At 35.0% G+C, this 21,922-nt stretch overlaps 3 protein-coding genes across 3 annotated transcripts; all 3 read right to left on the bottom strand.

Annotated features, from left to right (window-relative positions):
* Positions 1 to 239: 239 nt before the first annotated feature.
* On the bottom strand, positions 240 to 629 carry LOC125496659 (uncharacterized). The gene has a single exon (XM_048642180.1). The coding sequence runs from the start codon at positions 627 to 629 to the stop codon at positions 240 to 242; it is 390 nt and encodes a 129-aa protein (XP_048498137.1).
* A 1,767-nt stretch (positions 630 to 2,396) lies between these two features.
* LOC125496658 (uncharacterized) lies at positions 2,397 to 3,191 on the bottom strand. Its single transcript, XM_048642179.1, has one exon. It carries the CDS (start codon positions 3,189 to 3,191, stop codon positions 2,397 to 2,399), a length of 795 nt encoding a protein of 264 aa, XP_048498136.1.
* An 11,096-nt stretch (positions 3,192 to 14,287) lies between these two features.
* Positions 14,288 to 20,186, bottom strand: LOC104891257 (polyamine oxidase 5). The gene is given in 11 exon segments (XM_010676924.4): positions 14,288 to 14,707; positions 14,833 to 15,131; positions 15,134 to 15,261; positions 15,896 to 15,993; positions 17,316 to 17,418; positions 17,512 to 17,597; positions 17,711 to 17,798; positions 18,063 to 18,176; positions 18,360 to 18,448; positions 18,533 to 18,648; positions 19,681 to 20,186. Coding segments are annotated over 11 exon segments (1,479 nt in total). The 5' UTR covers positions 19,721 to 20,186; the 3' UTR covers positions 14,288 to 14,389.
* Positions 20,187 to 21,922: the final 1,736 nt, after the last annotated feature.

Here is a 21,922-nt window from a genome sequence, read left to right as displayed (position 1 = left end):
TCATTTGATATCCGTATCCATTCAAAGGTGGCCAGCGTAGCCTTTCGGAGAATTTTATTAGCATCCGAGGGATTCCCTTTGTTAAAACTGTAAGAATTTCGGTCTTTCCAGAGCTCGTAACAGATATATGGGAAAAGCTGGGCCCACTCAATCCCCTGCATCTGCGCATCCGTACCCATATTCGCTTTTACCCATGCTTGAATAGGGCCACTTCTAGGTATCTGGGATATGTGACAATTCTAAACCGGGACGGAGAAAATGTAATCACGGATCACATGTATGGAGTCTTCGTACATGTGTTTACAACGAGGACAAGCCGAATCAGGGGTGATTTTTCTCAATGCTAAAAGTGCCTTATGTGGAATGCGATCACAGCATAAGAGCCAAAGAACAATTTTTATTTTAGGTTCAGTTTTACTCTTCCATAGCCATTCTAGATCCATCTGAGGCTGTGCTATGAGGTGCGAATACACTTTTGCCAGCGAGAACCCGGTGTGGTCCACAAAGGTTGGTATAAGGAAGTCCTCAAGGTCAATATCCGGAACGGGGGTGCTCAAAATTCTATCCCTAACGTAGTCAGGCAGATCCATAGAGTTTCTACTTAAATCCCATTTTCCCCCTATTACCATGTCTTTTACTCTGATCTCTTCCTCCTCATCCTCTCTCAACGGACCTTGGACAAAATCTCTAATAGGTCCAATACCCAACCAGTTATCAAGCCAAAACCTTACACGGTCACCATTTCCTACAGTCTACATACTATTCCTTTGCAAGATATCCCATCCCTTCCCTATGTTTTTCCACAATACTGATCCATTCTTAAACTTTGTCGCGTAATCCGCATGGATATATTTGCACCGAATACACTCCTGAGCAAGGTTTGGGGGGGCTTGGGATACTTTCCACCCAAGCTTGGCCATGTACGCCAGGTTCATTATATTTTGGCTCCTGATCCCCAAACCCCCACATTCTTTAGGCGTAAAAGTCTTTTCCTTCCCCACAAGATGAATTTTCTTATCCCCCCACAGAAAGTCATTCGAAATTCGATCCAGATCCTTAAGGATAGAGCTAGGAAGGACAGAGGCTTGCATATAATAAGCGGGAACGGTCGATAGGGTTGATTGTATCAAGCAAAGTCTTCCAGCTTTTGTTAGGAACTTCGTTTTCCACATTCCTAATTTCCGTCTAACTTTGTCAACCACGAATTGGGTCTGGGCTCTAGTGGGTCTTTTATGCGATATAGGGAGACCTAAATACATCCCAAGGTCCGGGTTCTCCCTAACATTTTTGGTGTCTTGGAATAAGTCTTTATGGCTCGGATCTGTGTTGGGAGAGAAAATCAATTTGCTCTTTAGTTCATAACGCACTCCATAATGAAATTCACCAAGGCTAGATACAAGTTGCAACCTAGAAGGCACTCTCTGACAAAGCTCCATTAATTCCACCCTATCGTAGGGTTTCTCTAGGTCAATTTTAAGCGCGAACCAGACCCATTTACCTTTCTTTTTGTTCATCAACTGGAGAATTTTCGAGGCGACAACTAAATTAATGTCCACCCCTCTTCCCTTTATGAAACTATTTTGGTATTTGGAAATCCAAATAGGGATATGGGGTTTGAGCCGGTTTACGAGAATTTTTTTGACCAGCTTATAAAGAGTATTACATAGACTAATTGGTCTATATTGCTTGATGGTTTCAAGGGATTCCTGTTTAGGGATTAGGCAGATTAGCGCTTGGCTTAGACCTTCAGGCAGATATCCCATCCTAAACCAATTTCTAATAGACTCACATACATCCCTCCCAACCACTCCCCAAGACTTCTGGAAGAACAAGGGATGGAAGCCATCCGGACCTGGGGCTTTCAAGGGTTTCATAGAGAAAAGGGCATCTCTTATTTCCTCCATTGATGGAGTATCCCTAATATCTAGACAAGAGGGATCCGCTAAAACTGATTCCGGCCTCGGGCAGTATATCTGCTCCGTGGAGTACAACGAAGTATAGAACCTAAGGATATGTCTCTTAATCTCCAACGGATCGACAATGTCATTACCCACCTCATCTCTAAGGTAAAGAATCCTATTGGATGCTCTCCTAATGGTAACACTACAGTGAAAATAGCCAGTGTTTCTATCGCCCTCCCCAATTCTATCCATCCTACTTTTGGAGCGCCACAGGAGTTCTTCCTGGTCTAGGGTTCTCATGATATCATTTTGAAGGTCTTTCTCAAGATTTTGGTGGAACAAAGAAAGCGAGTGATCCTAGAGGTATGCTTGGACCCCTTTCAGTCTTGCAAGGAGGTGTCTTTTCCGGGCATGAACATTCCCAAAAGAGTTGTGGTTCCAGTCCACTAGAGCTGCCCTAGTGTAGTCAATTCCCCCCCCCCCAATAGTATCAGGCTACCAGGCTTGCCTAACTACATCTAAGAATCTGCTATCTAGAGTCCACATTGGCTCAAACCCAAAAGGTTTCGGCCCATCCATTGGACGATGATTTTCTAAGTTCAGTAAGATAGGGCAATGGTCGGAGGTGACACGAGGGAGGTGCCATAGGTTATAGACCGGGAACGCATTAATCCAATCACCATTAGCCCAACCCCTGTCAAGCTTTTCATAAATCGGGTTATTGCTACGATTATTTGTCCAAGTATACTTAGGTTCATTATATCCAATATCAAGCAAGTTATAGTTATTCATAGTATTAACAAACATATTAGTTCTATGATACGAGATATTTCGGCCACCAAGCTTCTCATTTTTATTAGTAACTGCATTAAAGTCTCCCAATACTAGCCAAGGTCTGTTAACATTTTGGGAGAAGGACATAAGTTCATTCCATAAATTTTTACGCATGCAAAATTCAAGGCTGGCATATATAGCAGAAGAAATGAAGGATGTTTTCATAGCACGTACCTCCAACACCCCATGCACTCCTTGAGCACCTTCCCTGATCTTTTGGAAATCTATAACATGCGAGTTCCAAAGGAGGAGGATGCCTCCGGCAAAGCCCACAGGATCCAAAAGAAACCAAGAGTCCATCCCCAAACCCTGAAGAATAACCGCGGTCCTCTCCCTAGAGACCCACGTCTCCACTAGCACCACGGGAGAAGGTGTATGATGATGCATAAGCAGTCGAAAGTTAGAAACAAAGGATGGCCTACTAATTCCCCTCACATTCCATAATAATACCAACATTCCTTTAAATAAATTGGGGGTGGCCATGATCCTCTTAAGAAGCCCTTTATTTTCGTGTTCCCACGGATCGACTTCTTGTCCGGTTTTGGGGCAAATCCAAAGTTTCCAATGGGGCCACAGAACCATATCGGCCTCGAGTTGGTTTTTTCTCCCTTTTGCCTCTTCCCAAGAGACATTCATTTCAAGTTGTTTCATGGGTCTTTATAGCCGGGTTATAATCACTGCATCCGTGTTTCTCATGGCTTGCACACGTAGTTGCATGCGATTTATCAGCACCACTGTTCGATTCATGGGAAGTTTGGGGGTAGGGTCCAACCAAGGCCCGAGATTCATGAGGAGATTTCGGTCCTCCGCTTCCTCTTTCACTTCTCTCTGCAAAACCCAGTGAATGGATATTCTGAATAATGGTGGAAGGTGGGCTGTCATTTGAAACTGAGGGATGTGAGGAAACATTATTTCCGAATTCGCATACATGATTAAGGGTTTGTATACTTCCAGAGTCAATTTTGGGTTTAACATTAAAGCTTTGACCTCTTGTAGGCTGATGTCGGCATAGATCTCCGGTGACTCCGGGAGAAGGAAGTCGGCATAGCCCGGATTCAGCTCGGGCAATAGGGGTCTCAACGGGCGAGCATATCTTATGAATGAAAGGTCCTTCACAATCTAAATTTTTAGGGGTCGAGGTGAGGATGGAGGGGTGATTGGTGGAGGGGAGGCTGGAAAGGGGGTGTAGGACTCCATCTGGTCCATCTTGGTTGTTTTCTTTTTGTTTAGAAGACGAGGGGGGTATTGACTGGTATAGTAGAGGAGGGAGCTGGGTTTTTTAAATAAAGGGTGGGGGAGATTTAGGAGGGGGTTGACATGACTGCACAGTTTTTTTTACGGGGGAAATGGGGGTAACCTTACTAGGAGACAGCAAAGGTACAATGTGGGACGGCCCTTGCAAATCCAAGGAACCATTCCCAAGAAGATTTTGGGCTAGGGAAGAGTTTTCTTCAGTTACAGCTGAACATCCGACATTTTGGAGGAGAGAGAAAGAGTTTAGGTTCTCTATTTTTTCGTGATTTGCAGGATTCATGCCCCCCTGTCAACTCATCATTTAATAACGCCACCTTTTTTCCTTCAGGATCCTCTGGATTTTTGGGAGACCAAGTACCATTGGATAGTTGGGACCTACTCAGTCTTTTTGAACTTTTGTTCCGGTTCTTATCATTCCGGTTTACAACCTTTGTCCAATGTTCCTCCACTATTGACTCACTGCTTTGATGGTTTCCAGCAGCCTCCACCTCCTTGTTATCAGTGTTTTGGCGAGATGGGCATCTCCTATTTGCGTGGCCAACTCGGTTGCAAATAGTAGAGCACCAAGGCCCCTCCACATAAGCCATTTCCTTGGACACCCCCTCCAAGCCTCACTTTTCTGGGCATGGGATTACCTTATTGCATCAAAACACATATTGTCGCAAAACGTCTACTACCTCCCTCTAAGGAGTGGGAATCGATTTTAACTATTTTCCCAAAACCATTACCTATTTTTTCAAGAATATCCCTTCGGAAAAATTCTATAGGAAGCCCCACAGATAGATCCATATGGGGACTTCTCTAATACTCGTTGATGTAGCTTGAAATCCGGGCATCCATTGTTGGACCCAGACCAAGCATCCCAGAATGAAGTACGGGCCCCCTGCCAAAATGGAAGATTTTTGGCTTGATGATAAACATTTAACCGTATAGAACCCCTTTCCTACTACTATTAAGTCAAGGGGCCCTTCCCAATTCCATACTTTGCTAAGTTCAGCTTTTAGATACTCATGGGAGAAGGATCGTCCCAGAATTTTGCAGGTAATCGCCAATTCCCAAGGCTTAGCAATGTCTAGGTATTCTTCTCTAGAAATAGGGATAAACACCTCCCCCTCATTTAAAGGGGTTGACACTTCAAGCGCAAAGGGGGGCTCAGGAAGATTTAAAGGAATAGATGCAGTCATTAACGCACCTGGATTTTGGAAGACAGACACTAGTAGAATAAATGCTTATTGCTGCGGTCAATAAGCGCCCTATTGCGGCGGTTTTGGCCGCGCAGTAATTAAGGGGGCAGTAATAGGTAAATAATATATTGCTGCGGTTTAAAACCGCAGAAATATTTGAACATATTGCTATAGTTTCTCGGTAAAACCGCAACAATATATTTAATTTATATTAGATTTTTAAAGCATATTGCTGCGGTTTCTGGAGAAAACCGCAGCAATATTTTGTAGTTAATAATAAAAAACTAGACATATTGCTGCGGTTTTTAGTGAAAACCACAGCAATATGTACTTGTATACGCAAAAACAATTTTTTTTTTTGCAGTTTGTCATCAATTTTGAAAAATAAAAACACTGAAAAAAAAAACACAACAAATTCAAATTTGTCAAATAATTGAGATACCAGTTTCGAAACTAACATCATGAGAAAAGATACAAAAAAAAAAGAGATTCAAAAGAAAAATATTCAAAAACTGAAAAGATACACAATAATCAAAAACATAAATGATACACAAAATCCAATAACATCATATTGAATCTTAAAAAATAAAAATGTTGAAGAAAAAAACAAAACAAAATCTGGAGATTGAATGAATTCAGCGCGGCCGACGAGCGAGTCTTCCAAGGGTCGAGTCTTCGCTTGGTGAACCGACGAAGAACGAGAATGTTAATAACGCAACTAAAACCTCCTCAGCACTCGACAAATCGTAATCAACGCAACTAGATCTGAAAATAAAATACAACAAATCGTAATCAACAACACACAAAAGCAAAAAACACAATCAACACAAAAACTAAAAACCTAATCAAGATTTCTCACAATCGTAATCATCGTCAACAAATTACATACCCGTTGGAGGCTACCAGAGACAAAAAACAAGCATTCTTGTCGAACGATCGACCGACGAAGAGGAGAATGAAAGCGGCGCGAGAAACACCACCACCACGAGTTCAGCGCCGAGAACGACAAAAGAGAGAAAAGAGAGAGAAAGAAAGCATAGGGCAGGTCCGAGAACGAACAAACCCACGAAGGATTCTTGTTGTTTTCTGGCGAGCGACGAACGGTCGACGACCACCACGAGCGATAGAACGAACGAAGGCTGATGGGTCGATGGCGACCACGAAGGCTGATGGTCGACGGAGACCACGAAGGCTGGCGAACGACGGTCGAGCAATTGTGAGAAGACCGGAAGAAGAACGACTGTGAGAGGATATGAGAGATGAGAGGGGAGAAAGGAGAGAGGAGAGAGGAGAAAGGAGAGAGGAGAGATGAGAGGAAGGCTGATGGGTGAAGAGATAGAAATGAGATCTAAAGAGGAAGGGAGCGATAGAGAGCGTGAGGATGATAGCAGTGAAACGACATCTCGTATGTATTATAAAACCCTAATTTTTTGCCAACTAATATTGCTGCGGTTTCCACGTAGGACCGCAACAATATATTAAAAAAAATATTTTTTTTAATATATTGTTGTGGTCCTACGTGAAAACTGCATCAATATTTGTTGTTCAAGGCCCCACTTTATTTTAAAAAGTATCCGTTAAATAATATTGATGCGGTTTTGGGCGGGAACCGCAGCAATATTGTTAATTTCTATTTTTTCTTTTTACGTGTTATATTGCTGCATATAGGTAAAACCGCAGCAATATCACCGCAGCAAATAGCATTTATTCTACTAGTGAGATGTTAAAGCATCTCTAAAGGACAAGGGATTTAATTCTTGTGCAGAAGCATCTATGGCAAGTCTAATTTCACCTTCTTCAATCGACAGAGTAGGGTCAAGAGGGAGGGCCTGTTCTCTTCGGCATAAAACAGCTGAACTGAACTGAACTGATCTGAACTGAACTGATCTGAATTGAACTGAACTGATCTGAACTAAACTGATCTGAACTGAACTGAACTAAACTGAACTGAACTGAATTGAAATGAACTGAACTGAAATGAATAGTGATATGTGAGAGTAAAAGTATTGTCAAGAGCTGAACTGAACTGAACTGGTCTGAACTGAACTGAACTGATCTGAACTGAACTGAACTGAACTGGTCTGAACTGAACTGAACTGAATTGAACTGAACTGAACTGAACTGGACTGAACTGAATTGAACTGAAAATAAGCTGGGGAGAACAGGCCCGGAGTGGATCAGGACTAGCAGAGAGGGGGGGGGGAACCTTGGTTTCGCTGTCATCCTCTGACTTGCCGACGGAGCACAGGTTGGGGGAGGGGGTATGTTTGGCCGTGAGGGCGGTAGGGCGGTAGGGGGTTTGGGAGGATTTTCTCTCTCTAGATGTGTTACAAGCTTACCCTCTTTATATTTTTTTTAAGTGTCAATATATGTGGCCTTGTGGGAGATGAGATTCAAGGAGAATTTCAGCATTGTGAGCAAATTCAAGTCTCTCTCTTCCCCAATCTCTTCTACACCAAGCTCTAATTTTTTGTGTTCTTTTTTCCAATTTCTTCTTGGACTCTGAATTTATATTTTTGTTTGTTACCTGCTATAATCCCATGGTTCAATTCCGTCATTTGGAACTTATTGCTGATTTATTGTTGGTTTAAATGATGTAGTGATTGTATTATGATGTACATATTGTATGGCCTTTTCAATCGACTTGTTTAATCTCCATTCAAATTATATATTAACTAGTTTTGATGCCCATGCATTGCACAAGTTGTTTATTTTATTATTAACATCGTTAATTTTTTGTTTCTATGAAATGAAATTTTTCAACACCATTGTATTTATATACTTCCTTTATTCTTTTTCTATTACAAAAGTTACCACTTTAGAAAATTTCATATATTGGAACCATCCCACTTTTGGATAAAAAACAATTATAACTGACAACATTTTCTTTACTTTATGTTAATAAAATCATTATTAATTACTCAAATTGCCTCATAAAGTTGCATTTAATTTATTAATGGTTTATTTACCCCTACTCTAGTTAACCCCTCTATGGTAAGCTACATTTTTTTTTTATGCCCAAACTCATTGTTGTAGTAGAAAAGACAGAGAAAATATTTGTTATTGTAATATATAAATTTTATATTATTAAGTTCAATTGAATATTGTAGCTAAGTCTATCATTTAATAGTATTCCAATAATTTGAATGACTAACAATAGAAATACCGTTTTAACATGGAAAATACCCAAACTAACTTTAAGAAAGTAGAGGATAATAATATAATAGATGCATGACAGAAAGAATAGAAAAAAATACGAGTGAGAACCACAATTTTAACTTTTAATATAGCAATATAAAATAGAAGATGGGAAAGCCAAAAAGAAGATCATAATGATGGTATCATGAATGAAATACATTAAATATAAAACTAACCTCTATTAATAACTGAAAATAATATATAAGAGAATAAAATCTCTTCATCAATCATGACCATATCAAGAATTATCAAACTTCCCCCTTTTTTATGATCCGCGACATCAAATAGTCTAGAAACTCGAACCTTGATTTTCCAATTAGTTTTAGTAGATTTCAATTTATTGAGAATTGAAAAAGACCCCACATATAGATATATGAAAAATAAAAACATAGATAATTAAGTATATAATAAATATTCTAGAAATAAAATAATTAGTCAATTGCATACCTCGCAAAGTCGTTGACAAACTTTCATTTGATTCTTTATGTAATGTCATCATGGTATGCCTTATGTTCAAAACTATATGTATGTATTTTTTATCATTATATAACTCAATATTTAAGAGTATAATTTTGAAAGACATGATTGCTATTGTTACATATAATAAGCTATTTTTATAGTTCCTTTTATATGTATATTAAATAAAGAATAAATAATACGTTATTATAATACACTATATTTGTAGTTATTTTCATATGTATTTAGAATAAAGAATACTTTATTATTCATATAAATAAATATATTTTCATAAGTTGTAAAACTATATTGTATATGAAACTTATTTAGAAGCATACTTCGAAAACTCTCCAATGGTAAAAAAAATTATAATATTGCGAATTATGTAGCTAAAGTTATATTCTATTTACATAATCGAATAATGTAGGTTGTTTATTTAAAATCGGAGTGTAATATGAACTTATTAAAAGCATCTTATATGCATTAATATCTATGTCAAACGCTATTTTAAAAAAATTAAAAAGAATGACATGTCATGCTTACGTGGAGCGCGCGCTCTCTCTCTTTCTCTCTCTCACTATATATATATATATATATATATATATATATATATATATATATATAACTTTATCGCTATAGATTTTAATTTTTGTTGTACTAACAAGTTTTCATAACAAATTTTGTTGCAATACTAAATTGCTTTGATTTAGTTGAGTAAGTGTCTGTTCTCTTCGGCATAAAACAACTGAATTGAACTGAACTGAACTGAGCGGAACTGATTAAATTATAACTAATAGTTGATTGTGATAATAATATAATATTATTTTATTAATAATAGATTCATAATAATGATTTATTATTAGTAATAAGGTATTGAATAAAATAATAATTAACCGATTATGAAAACTAATTAAAGTTCGATAGTATTATTATTTTTCCTAGTAATTCAACTATCAAAATGTGTATTCTTTTTTTCATTTCAACATTGACAAGTATTATTGTTTTTATTATTATTAATAGTATTATTGTTGTCATCTATTAAAAAGTTTGTACTTTGAACAATGACAAATATTATCGCAATGTGTACTTCTTAGGCTTATATTGCCCTTTCAATATAATTAGCCGAATCATATAGAAAAAAAGTATTAAAAAAATAATAATTAGTAATATTAAAATATTATTATTATTTTTAATAATAATAATATTAAAAGTAATAGTAATAGGAGTAATAATAACAATAATAATAATAATAATAATAATAATATAATAATTGTAATCATTATTTATAATAGTTATAGTAATAGTAGTAATAACAATAATGATAATAATAATAATAATAATTACCATTGTTTTATTTCATAGAATAAAATGACTGAATTGAACTTATCGCAACTGAACTGAACTAAATTGATTGCAATTGAACTGAACTGATTGCAACTAAACTGAACTGAACTGAATATAAGCTGGGGAGAACAGGCCCTAAGGCTGATGTTTGTATCCTCTAGAGTTTTAAAATAACTATACATTAGAACTCTACGCTGTAAAGTTTGAGCAATATCACCACTAAATAAAATACTCAATGGTGCACACATATTATCTTTTGAAAAACCCCTCTATTTTTCCTCATAAAATCCACCCCCTTAATTACCCCTTCCAACAATATGAGCCCTTGATTTTAAAATATATGGTTTATATACAACTGAATCTTGTAGTATTTTATTAAAATTCTAGAGGATCGAGACTCGTAAGGCCGGTGTTTTGAAAGATAATATGTTTTAATCATGTAAATTGAACCTATAATAAAATGCTATAGTCACATATAGTATATTATAGTTATAGCTATTATTATATTTATCTAAAAAGATTAAATAATGTCTTACCATTCATCTAGTTAAATATATATTTTCATGAGTTGTAAACTACTCCCTCCGTTTCCTAAAGATCTTCCTTATTACTGTTCCTACAGATACCAAGGAGGATCCATTTGGGTGGGGTGGTGTGGGGTGGTTAAAGTAGGAGAGAGAAAGGGGTTAAGGTAATTAAACAAATAAAAGGGGGTTAAAATAGGAGAGAAAAAGGGAGTAAAATTGAATTAATAATGTAATGGTGGACCATATAATAGGGACATGAGGGTAAAAAGGGAAAAAATTCCAAATAAGAATAAAGTAAAAGAGGGAAGATCTTTTGGAAACACACTTAAACGAAAAGATGGAAGATCTTTAGGAAACGGAGGGAGTATATTGTAGAAGGATCTTATTTAAGCATATTTCAAGCACTCTCAAATGGTAAAAAATTATAATGTTTTGAATCAGTTAGCAAAAGTTATATTCAATTTATCTGATATAATAACTTAGATTGTTCATTCAAAACGAAAATCTAATTTCTCGCTATCAAAAACTCCTTTTATATATTTAGTACTCTATTTTTTAAAATATTTAAAATAAAATATAATGACATAACAATCCTACATAGCGCACACTATTTTTAAGTTGTGGAATTGTATTGTAAATGGATCTTAATTTGGATCATATTTCGAGCACTATATATCCATTTGGGACAAAATTATAATATTCAAAATTACGTAACAAAAGTCATACACTATTTACATAATATAACAATTTAGGTTGTTCATTCAGAATTACATAGCAAAAGTTATGCACAACTCATAAATTATTAGAATAAGGGTCTAATTTTAACATAAAGTTAGACGAACTCAAGACTGGATTTTTCTAACAAACCCATTCTATTTCACTCTAACCCAACACTATCTTAGTCCTCCCTCTTCTCCTTCCTTTGTTTTCTTAATTCTCAAACTACAAAAGACAATTTCAAAAAATAACTCAGTAGTCTTACTGAACGAATTAAACTAGTCATTGAATGGATTAGAGAATGTCATTACTGAATAAATTAAACTGATCACAAAATAGATTAAACTTATCCTTAAAAAGATTAAATTAGTCACTATATTAAAGAAAAAGGTGACATGTTCTCTTCTTAATATTGGAGTTAGACCGTACTTACTAAAAGTAAGCGGTCCATTACAAGACCAACTGTTTACAATTTACATAATACAATAATTCAAGTTGTTCATTAAAAATCAAATTCTAATTTTAGCTTACTTAAAACTCCTTATATATAAATTTATGTAGAACTCTCCCCTCAAAAAAAAATCTATGTAAAACTCTATTTTTGTAAAAAATATAATCAAATTGATGACACGACAATCCTACACGGCACGTTCTACGGCCTCGAAATCTTAAGTAACTCCTTGTACTCTCGAAAAGGTTCTCCTATATATATATATATATATATATATATATATATATATATATATATATATATTATATATAATATATAATAATATATATATACAATATCGCATGAGAAATGAGAATGAATCTCAACCACACGATTCGATTAGACAACATTTTAGAATTTTTTTTCTAACATATTTGTTTTAGAGTTACATCACTTTTTCATTAGAGGTACATCACTTTTTCATTAAAGTTATAGCGCGTTAAAATCTATACTCATTTCTCATGTAAATATGCATTACATATATATATATATATATATATATATATATATAATATATATATATATATAATTATATATATATAGGGGCAAGATCACATGAGAATGCTCCTTACATGAGAAATGAGAATAAATCTCAACCACACGATTGAATTAGAGTTACAATACTTGTTCAATAGAGTTACCCACCTAAAAAATTTAGAGCCAAAATAAAAACTCAAATTTTGATTTTTTTTTTTTCTAATATTTTTTTTTTTTGGAGTTATATCACTTTTTCATTAGAGTTACATCATTTATTCATAAGAGTTATAGCGCGTCAATATCATTCTCATTTCTCATGTAAGTATGCATTCTCATATGAACTCACTTATATATAGGGTTGGGATCCGGTGAGAATATGTCCCTATGTGAGAACACTTTTTTATGTGAGAATGAATCTCATCCGTAGGTTTAGGCTTAATCAAGTGGCTCACGATTTTTCAAACAATATAAACTAATCTAATTTTCTCTCTCCTCCAAAACAGTCGGCTCAAGCAACTTTTTTTCTTTCTCTCTCACGCGTTCATCTCTCTCCTCCTAGAAACCTGATTCAAGAACTAACGAAGAAGATCCAACTTCCATATCTGAAAGAAAACAAAATACTAATTAACCTAATAATAATTAACCTAAAATTGAAGAAGATTACTAAGAGGAAAACGACATTGAGCAACTAAGACTGCAAAACTATGAGAAAATATCATAGTGACCATGTGATACATCATAATAACCCATCCATCACATGTTAAAGAAATTAGTCAAGAAAAAAAATATTTACTATTTCCATATCATGGTGACCCTCTGCTATATCATAGTGACACTCTGTTGTATCATAATAACCAATATATCATAGTGACCCTTTGTTGTATCATAGTAACCAACACAACCCTCTGTTATATATCATAGTGACCTTCTGCTGTATCATAGTAACCAACACAATTTCTGAAAAAAAAATGTAGAATCCGCAAATAATCGAACTAAAACTTTGAAAAACTAAAACTCCATGAACGACGATACAGAGGAGAGAGAAAAAGAAGATAAAGAGAGAAGAAAGTAGCGTGAAAGGGGTGGGGAAGAAGGGGGTAAGGGTTAAATTAAATTACGAAAATACCATTATTCATAAGTGTATTTAGGATAGTTTAGGGGTGTAAGTTATTTGGTTAAAAACCGAAAACCAAACCAAACCAAACCGAATTAGTAATTTGGTTTGGTTTTTTTGAAATTCGGTTTGGTTTGGATTCAAAAAATTTATTTTTTCGATTTTTCGGTTTGTATCGGTTTTGGTTTTGGAAAACCGAAATTATTGTCACTTAACATACGAATTTTGTCTGTTATTTTTTGGGTTTCTTTTTTTTTTAATATTAACTACGAAAATACAAAAATATTGTCACTTAAAATACGAATTATCAAAAAGTTTGGTTTAAATTCGGTTTGGTTTTTATCTTGGTTTGATTTAATTTCATTTTGGTTTCATTTGGATTTTGGAATTAAAAAAATTTGGTTTGGATTTTGAAAGATAAAAAATATTCGGTTTGGTTTGGTTTGGTTTTTAGTTTCATATTTTGGTTTGGTTTGGATTGAGTCGAATTTCGGTTTGGATTTGTTTTGGAAATTTCAAAACCGAATTTATTTCGGTTTGGTTTGGTTTTGCACTAAAACCAAACCAAAAACCGAACTTACACCCCTAGGATAGTTAGATTAGATTAGATTCAAAGGTCCAGATTTGTTCTCACATAAAAAAGTGTTCTCACATAGAGGAGTTGTTCTCACAAGAACCTCATATATATATATATATATATATATATATATATATATATATATATATATATATATTATATAATATATATATATATATATATATATATATATATATAATTTTCAGATTGAAAATGAGAAAGACCAAGTATATTACTTTTAGAAAATTATTACAAAGTTAAATGAACAGTAAGACTATCAGAATCCTCTGTCAAGTTTGTTATCATGTTTATATGATTATATCCTTGAAATTTGAAGAGGAATAGAATTATCATAACTTTCTTCCCTACAGGGGTTAAGATGGAACTTCTCCATGTTACCAAGTCTTTCAAAGAGATGGCTCTGACAATTCTCAGCGGCCATGATTCCTGCCGAGTAAGCTCCATGCACAGAACCTTGGTGGTCCTCCATACTAACAGCTTCACCACCAAAGAAGAGGCTACCAACTGGTGCTCTTAGTCTTTCATATACATCTGTAGGCTTTCCCACTAAGTCGTACGAATAACAACCAAGAGAGTGCGGATCTGTTCCCCAACGAGAAACAAGATACTGGACCTGAAAATGTTAATCCACTGGATGTAAGAACAATTACCAGCCATTTGGTAAGAGCATTAAGTAGCTCTCTTCTCACTTACAAAGAAAATCTACATCAATAAGGAAATGAAGAAAGATGGTTATACCGGCTCAGTAGCATTTGGAAACATTTTCTTGAGCTGTAACATTACAAAATTCACTGCTGCCTCGTCTGAAAGCTTCTCAAGATCATAGGCGCACCTGCCCGCAATCATATAGACAAGGACTGGGCTTCCAATTGCTTTGTGCAGATTGAGAAAATAACCACATGTGAAAGAATTGGGGGTAACCATTCCTAACAATTCAACATCTGGCCAAAACACATCAGAAAATCTCAAAGCAATCTTATTCTCATTTCCCACCCCAAGATCGGAAATTGCAGACATCTTCCAATCTGGCAACTTCGTTCAAATTCAATCAAGTTGGCTTTAAGAACACCAAGAGGCACTGTTATGATTGCGGCATCAGCGACAAATTCCATGCCATCATCTACCGTCACCTTCACCATGTCAAGTCCACTGGAAATCTTTGAAACCCTGGTTGCCAAAGCAAAACATTATAAAGGACAGAAAATACTGTTAGTATAAACATCATAATCTGCACCTTGCTAATAAAGCAAGAACTGCCAGTTCCACCTAATTAGAACCAAATCTTTTAATTTATTAAAAACACAATGAGGAAGGGTTTACATGCTACTAAACCACTTCAAACAAATAAAGCGGAACCACAGAAGGACAAAAAAGCCACAAATCCCTCTCAGCAAATTGTCAAATCACCTTGCTGGGATTTTGTGAAAATCCCCATGAGATAAAAAAACGGAAAGACTATTCTACTGGGACATTCCGATTTCTCTATTTGTTCATAGAGAACAAAAGCTATCAACAAGCCCTGTTCTTTTTCTCATCAGCACCACATAGTCACCTAATTTATCAACCACCATAACAATTACAACAGAGATCCTAGCAGCACACCCAATCCATGATACTCCATTTATTAGCCAAAACTACCTTGAATTAACTCGTGCTATCTTTCACTGTGTAATCTATACTGGGTGCTGGTGGCAAATCGCTTATAGTGTCTATTTCCCCCCAGTATTTTAAAATCAAACTCCCAAGAAACTTGCTCTAACTACGTCACCTTACAAAGCCACAAGATGTACAAGAAGAATACCTGTGATTCAGCTTTATGTCAATATCCTTTGCAAGTGCATTTATTAAAGGGTAATAACCTTGCGTCATTAGTCCATGACCACCAGAAAGAACTTGCTCCTGTCCACAACAAAATTTTCAGAATACATGACAGAAAAAGAGGCAACAACTATTATGATTCTAAACACAAGCACACATCAATCACATTCACACATACACACACATAACTAGGGAAAAAATACCAAGTAATTTCACAGCAACGGTATTGACTAAATGTGAAATTTGAAAAATAAAATAAGGAACATTCTTTTCCTAGTACATGTGTACTCCATAATGGTGAAGTGGTAGCCACCCTTCTATAAGTGCTCCTTCTCATCCAAGATTTTGACTTAGATCCAAAAGTGGCTTAAAACTTATAATTGCCGTAAGAAGCAGACTTTGATTCTTGAACTGAGATAGTCGAATAATACTTGTTCTAGGATATTCATGAAGTGCAAAAAGCTTATCTAGCTGTCTAGTTTATGAAATACAGAACAAACCATACTTTTTTGTGGCAGTGTGTTCCGCCTAATAAAAATGTTAGATTATTCTTATACATGACTTACATCAGATTAGAAGAGTTCCCTAAGTTGGGTTTTCATTTGATATTATTTTCTCTTTTTTTCTCCAGGACACTTGTGTTGTGTGTCAGCTTGAGGTTTCCTTTCGCTGGAAGGGTGTGTTACATATATTCATGGTCTATCTCCTACGAAGTATGAGTTGTTTTCTTTCCACTTGATTGATATATAAACCTGTCTTTGCCTTTCTTCGGTTGTGGAGCAGAGGATGTGAACAAAGGAATTTTCTTACACACTTAAACTAATATATGATACAAACTCCCCATTCCTAAAAAATAGCATGGATTTGATATATACTAGTATATATAATTGAGAGATGCTATATGTATTTAACGTCAGAAGAAAGGATGAACTAGATATATTTAAGAGATGCTATATGTATTTAACGTCCGGAAAAAAGCATGAACTAGATATACTTAAGAGATGCTATATAGATAATCAAAGTCACTGGATTATAGTTGGGTAAATAGTAATATAATTTCTAAACTGGAACAAACTTTCTTAGTTTTAAGTTTTAACATACAGGCTGAAGTATTTATAAATGACTACTAACTAAATGCATGGAAGATATTTGTTCTAGTAAGGTCATTGCTTTATAAACGGACATAGCGAAAGCATCGAGAAACTATAATTACAAGACAATCTTACTGTACATAACAATTAAACAGTCAGGGAAGAAAATATGCCACTTCACTAGTAACACATTCAGATTTCAGAAAAGTCGAGTCCAAGTTAGAATGAACTTCTATGCCGCACAACAATTCCCTACTTAACAGTTAGATATACTACATCACTTCACTACAGAGAAATAAATTGTTCAATTACCTGATCCCAAGTCTTCAAAGATATCATATCTGCATCAGCAGCAAACCAAGCTTCCAATCTACACAAGTACCACTGTAGAACTTCATGTGCCAGCCCTTCTTGTCTACATAACCAAAGCTCACAAATATGAACAACAAGCTAATTTAATAAACATGGTAGTATTCTGTACATTTCAACTAAAATTTTCCTTTCATACCTCAGCTGTGGATGTGTGTCCAGCACCATTGAAATTGCTTGAAGAACTGACATGTCATCATTGTGGGAATCCCTAATTTTCTCAGTCTAGAGAATCAACAACACTACATTTAATCAAAGCCTTGCATATTATAAAATTTGGGGGAGGGGGGGAGAGGGGGGGAAAAATCCAACTTAAATTTGATCATTTTGAAACCAACCTCCATGAGGATCTTTTTGAATATTTCACCAACTTCGATGACCATCTGTTGAGGAATCCGTTGTCCATCCTTGGTGAAGAGGTTACAACTGAATTGTCAATTCCACACTTTCAGGATAATTATATAAATTAAAAGACAAAAAAAATGCTGTAGAGGAACAGATCCAGGGGGGCACATATGCAGCACTATTCTCTATGCTTGTAACATAGCAAAATGAAGTAATTTAGCATGATAAACGAATAAGTGTTCCAAGAAATTGCACTACTAAGAGCAAACTTCCCTTAAGAACCATGGCAGAATATTAAAGCATATAGCCCATCTAAGGGCAAGGATATTTCACATGAAAAAGTACCTTTCAAGATCATGGTCATATATCACAGAGTTGTCACCACTAGTACGATATAATCTAAGCCCCAATGAACGTATTAAAGGAGCCAATGGATTCTCATTGCAGACACCATGCAGCCTGTATGCAAATAAAAATGGAGTTAGTCATCATAGCCTCATATGTACATGTCTACTGAAAGTGGAAACTTTTCCCCTAAATGACTAGCTACTACTTGCACCATATATCCCAAAGGTACTAGATATCAGTATCTATCAAGATTCTAAAAGAGCTACATAAATAGTAGAGTAGAATTAAACTTACCACGACGCCCCCATGTCAACTGGACAGCCAAAGGAATAATCAGTATGAATTCTGCCACCGAGTCTATCACGTGATTCCAACAAAAGCACCTGAACAAAATCCAATGGAAAATTGTAAGCAACAAAAGGACAGCAGAGTAAACACATGGTATAGTCTGCACAGCATAAGTTCACCTTAAACGATGCATTAACGAGATAACGAGCAGCAGCAACTCCAGAAATACCACCACCAATAACAATGACCGAACGAGTTGCGGCAGTTCTTCTCTCGATGCATCGAGTACTTGAAGCTGCAGGTGATCACCAGTAAAAGAGTCTTTACATGTCATAAGTCAAAGTAATACAAGGAATCCAGCAGGACATCGGATGCTAAATAACGAAGCACTCTAATGTAGCTCTCTGTGTGATCGGATAAAAAAAAAACAAAAAGAAAAACTAATTGGAGCATGAATGACAAAGTAATGCTGATTTCTTTTTAAAAACAATTCCACTACATGTCTCAAGTTTACTACTATTTCCTCTCCAGGTCATTATCAGGAACAATGCCCATAAGCCTTTTCCTCCAACAATCTTCTTCAAAATTATTTCATGCACGATAATTTATGCAGTTGATAACTCAAACCAGAGCCCCTATATCTGATTTCTCTAAGTTTCACAAAATAAAATTACAATGATCCAATTGCAAATTGCTACTCTTATCGTAGAACCTGTATAAAAAAATTCCTTAACACAATGCCCCTCAAATTAGCTAAGTCAATCATGTACTCCTCAAAGAAAAAAATAACCAAATGCTATTTATTTTCAACTAGCTTCAATAGCAGACCACCACACCAAATTCCACCAAGGATAAACCAAAAGATAATATAAGTGTAGAATCAGTGGCTTAGAAAACAAGTAAGGAAATAAGTTACTCCTATTATAATCCACGTCCATAGCTCAACTCTTTCGCCATACTCTGTTTCCAACTTGATCAACAAAATCAATTATCTTTCATTTCAAATCTTTCATGAAGTACCATAATTCTCATTCCCAGATTCCCTAAATCCATCCCCAACCTTTCAGCGGGTATTTCAAAACATAATACTTTTATAAAAAAGAAACAAATAATGAATCAATAAGCAAAATTAACATCACATTTCAAGATTAAGATTTTATCCAACAACCACATAATCTAACTCAATTACTTAAAGCAGGAGAATCTTAATCTAGAACAAAACACTCAATTAATCAATAACGATTAAAGCGACCAAAACTCAAAATCTAACGCAAAAAACCAACAAAAATCCCTCAAAAGAAAAAACAATGAGAGAAAGAAAACAGACCGTTCAAAATGTGATCGGCGACATGCTGATTATGCTCCATTTATGGTAACACGAAATCAACAAATAAAAATCGGAAATATAAATGACGTACCAAAAAGATTAAGATCAAATGAAAAGGGGGATGAATCGATGAAATTAGGGTTTTATAGGAAGCAAGAAATTGGAAATCAATTGACTAGAATGAAAAAGAAGAAAGAGAAGAATGCCGGCAATAAGGCGGCAATTATGAATATTAGGGGGAGAACAACGAAGCTTATCAAACAAGCTCATGTGTTGTGTTGAGATCTGATAATTTCAATTCTGCAATTATGAAGCTTCCTTTAATCAAACCTAAAGCAAATTGATCTATCTTTGGTGGCATAGAATTTGATTGATTTTTGTTCTCTGATCTTTTTCTCTCTCTTTTTCTATCTATTTCTTTGTTGGTTTGTTTGGTTGGTTTTTTTCTCTTTCTCTCTCCTCTCTTTGTGTTCGGTTTGCACCTGACTGCTCCTCAAATAATTGTTGCCATTTTTATAATAAGCCCGCCCTAAAGTGTTACCGAACTCTTCTCGGTTATTTAAATTCCCTACTTGGCTACGTAATTATTTAGGTACAGAGTATACACGATAAGTACCGACCTAACTTTGCCACTGTCAAAAATCAAAATATATCTTTTTTTTTTCTTCTGTATTTTTTAAAAAAATTGGTAAGAAGAATTTCTATTCTCAGAGACCCATTACAAGTCAAATATCTCCAATCTTCCTCCGTCCTTAAATCTCAAGAAAATACTTACTTTGCTAGGGAAGATGAATTGTCGTCAGTATGATAAAATATTTCCTTTGTTTCCAAATAAAAGTTAAATAAGTGTTATGTTGAGTAATTTGAAATAATTATGTTGGATCTTGTTAAAATGTTGTCAATGTATACTTCTAAAATATCAGCTTTTTTGGAAAATTTGTCAAAAATAACTTTTTGAATACAAGTTTTTGCGAGAAACAACATTTTAAAAAAAGATCTGGCAAAATAAGACCTTAAGAAGAAAATATTTTGCGAGAAACAATCATTTTTCACCATTGACTCGTTAAAACCAAACATGTGGAAGGCACGTGAACTACATCTCTTATCTTTCAACTTTTTTTTTCTCCATTTTCGACATTGACCAAATATTTTCTGACATGAATTCATCGATATATGGAGGGAAATGGAGTTGAAACATAAGAAATGTAGATTACATGCCTTGTCATGTTTGGTTTTATTGAATCGAAGATGCAAAATACTTGGTCCATGCCTAGAAAATGGTTCAAAGTTATTTCTTGCAAAAAATTATTTTTATGGTCATATTTTGCCACATTTTCTGAAAAGGTTGTTTCTCGCAAAAATTTGAATATAAAAGGTTGTTTCTAACAAAATTTCCTAACTTTTACTTAGGTGCGATTAAATATATTACTAATTAAAAAATATATTCAATTACGTTAGAAAAAATAAATGTAACACTTATTTAAGAATGAAAAAAGTATAATTTATCTTATAACTGTATATAACAAACCGTCTTAATATTATTTGACATTGTTATAAAACGTTATTTGTTGCTTTGGGTAGGATATGATAAAGGAAAATATCGAAGTTTCACTACAAGAAATTATTTCAAATAGGGCAATATTTATTGATCAAAGAGGGCAATTACTTACTTGTCTTGTCTAATAGTATCAAAAAAGGCAAATCATGGAAATAAAGCTCACGGGACGGAAACAAAAACCTAGCCTCCCCTCTCCTTTTCTCTCTAAAACCCTAGCCTCCCTTACCCCTTCTTCATCAATTAGGGGGCTGCCATGGATGTTTTCATCCATGGTAAGCCCCTTTTTCCCTTTTATTTTCAGTTTTTAGTTCATTTTCTTGTTTTGTTCAATAAATTAGTATCTCTTTATGAGATTTTCTAAAACCTTTTATGGGTTTTTAGTTTCTTGTTTTGGAAATCTCCTTCTCCCCTATGGGAGTTGTGAGTATGGTTCTTTTTTTTTAGGTTTGAGAAATTATTCTCATTGGTTGAAGTTCGAGATTCAACCTGAAGAATTAGGGTTTCACAACTTTTGTAAAATTATGGAAGACTATTGGAGTACGTTCATGATAAGTGTGTTTCAAACGTACTTTATGGACTCCTTTTAGCTCATTTTGATCCTCTTTCTCCCCTTTCTTCCCTCGTTATTCTCCCTTTTCCCTTCTATTTCATTCACTTGATCATACTTGATCATAGTGATATTTT

The sequence above is a fragment of the Beta vulgaris genome, chromosome 4, assembly GCF_026745355.1.
Source record: "Beta vulgaris subsp. vulgaris cultivar EL10 chromosome 4, EL10.2, whole genome shotgun sequence".
Taxonomy (NCBI): domain Eukaryota; kingdom Viridiplantae; phylum Streptophyta; class Magnoliopsida; order Caryophyllales; family Amaranthaceae; genus Beta; species Beta vulgaris.
The sequence above is the reverse complement of the archived record's forward strand: the minus strand, read 5'-3'. Positions and strand labels throughout refer to the sequence as shown.

What these genes read in the sequence shown, in the direction of transcription:
- LOC125496658 (XM_048642179.1), bottom strand. Translation starts at nt 3,191, where the DNA reads ATGTTGGTATTATTATGGAATGTGAGGGGAATTAGTAGGCCATCCTTT.
- LOC125496659 (XM_048642180.1), bottom strand. Translation starts at nt 629, where the DNA reads ATGGTAATAGGGGGAAAATGGGATTTAAGTAGAAACTCTATGGATCTG.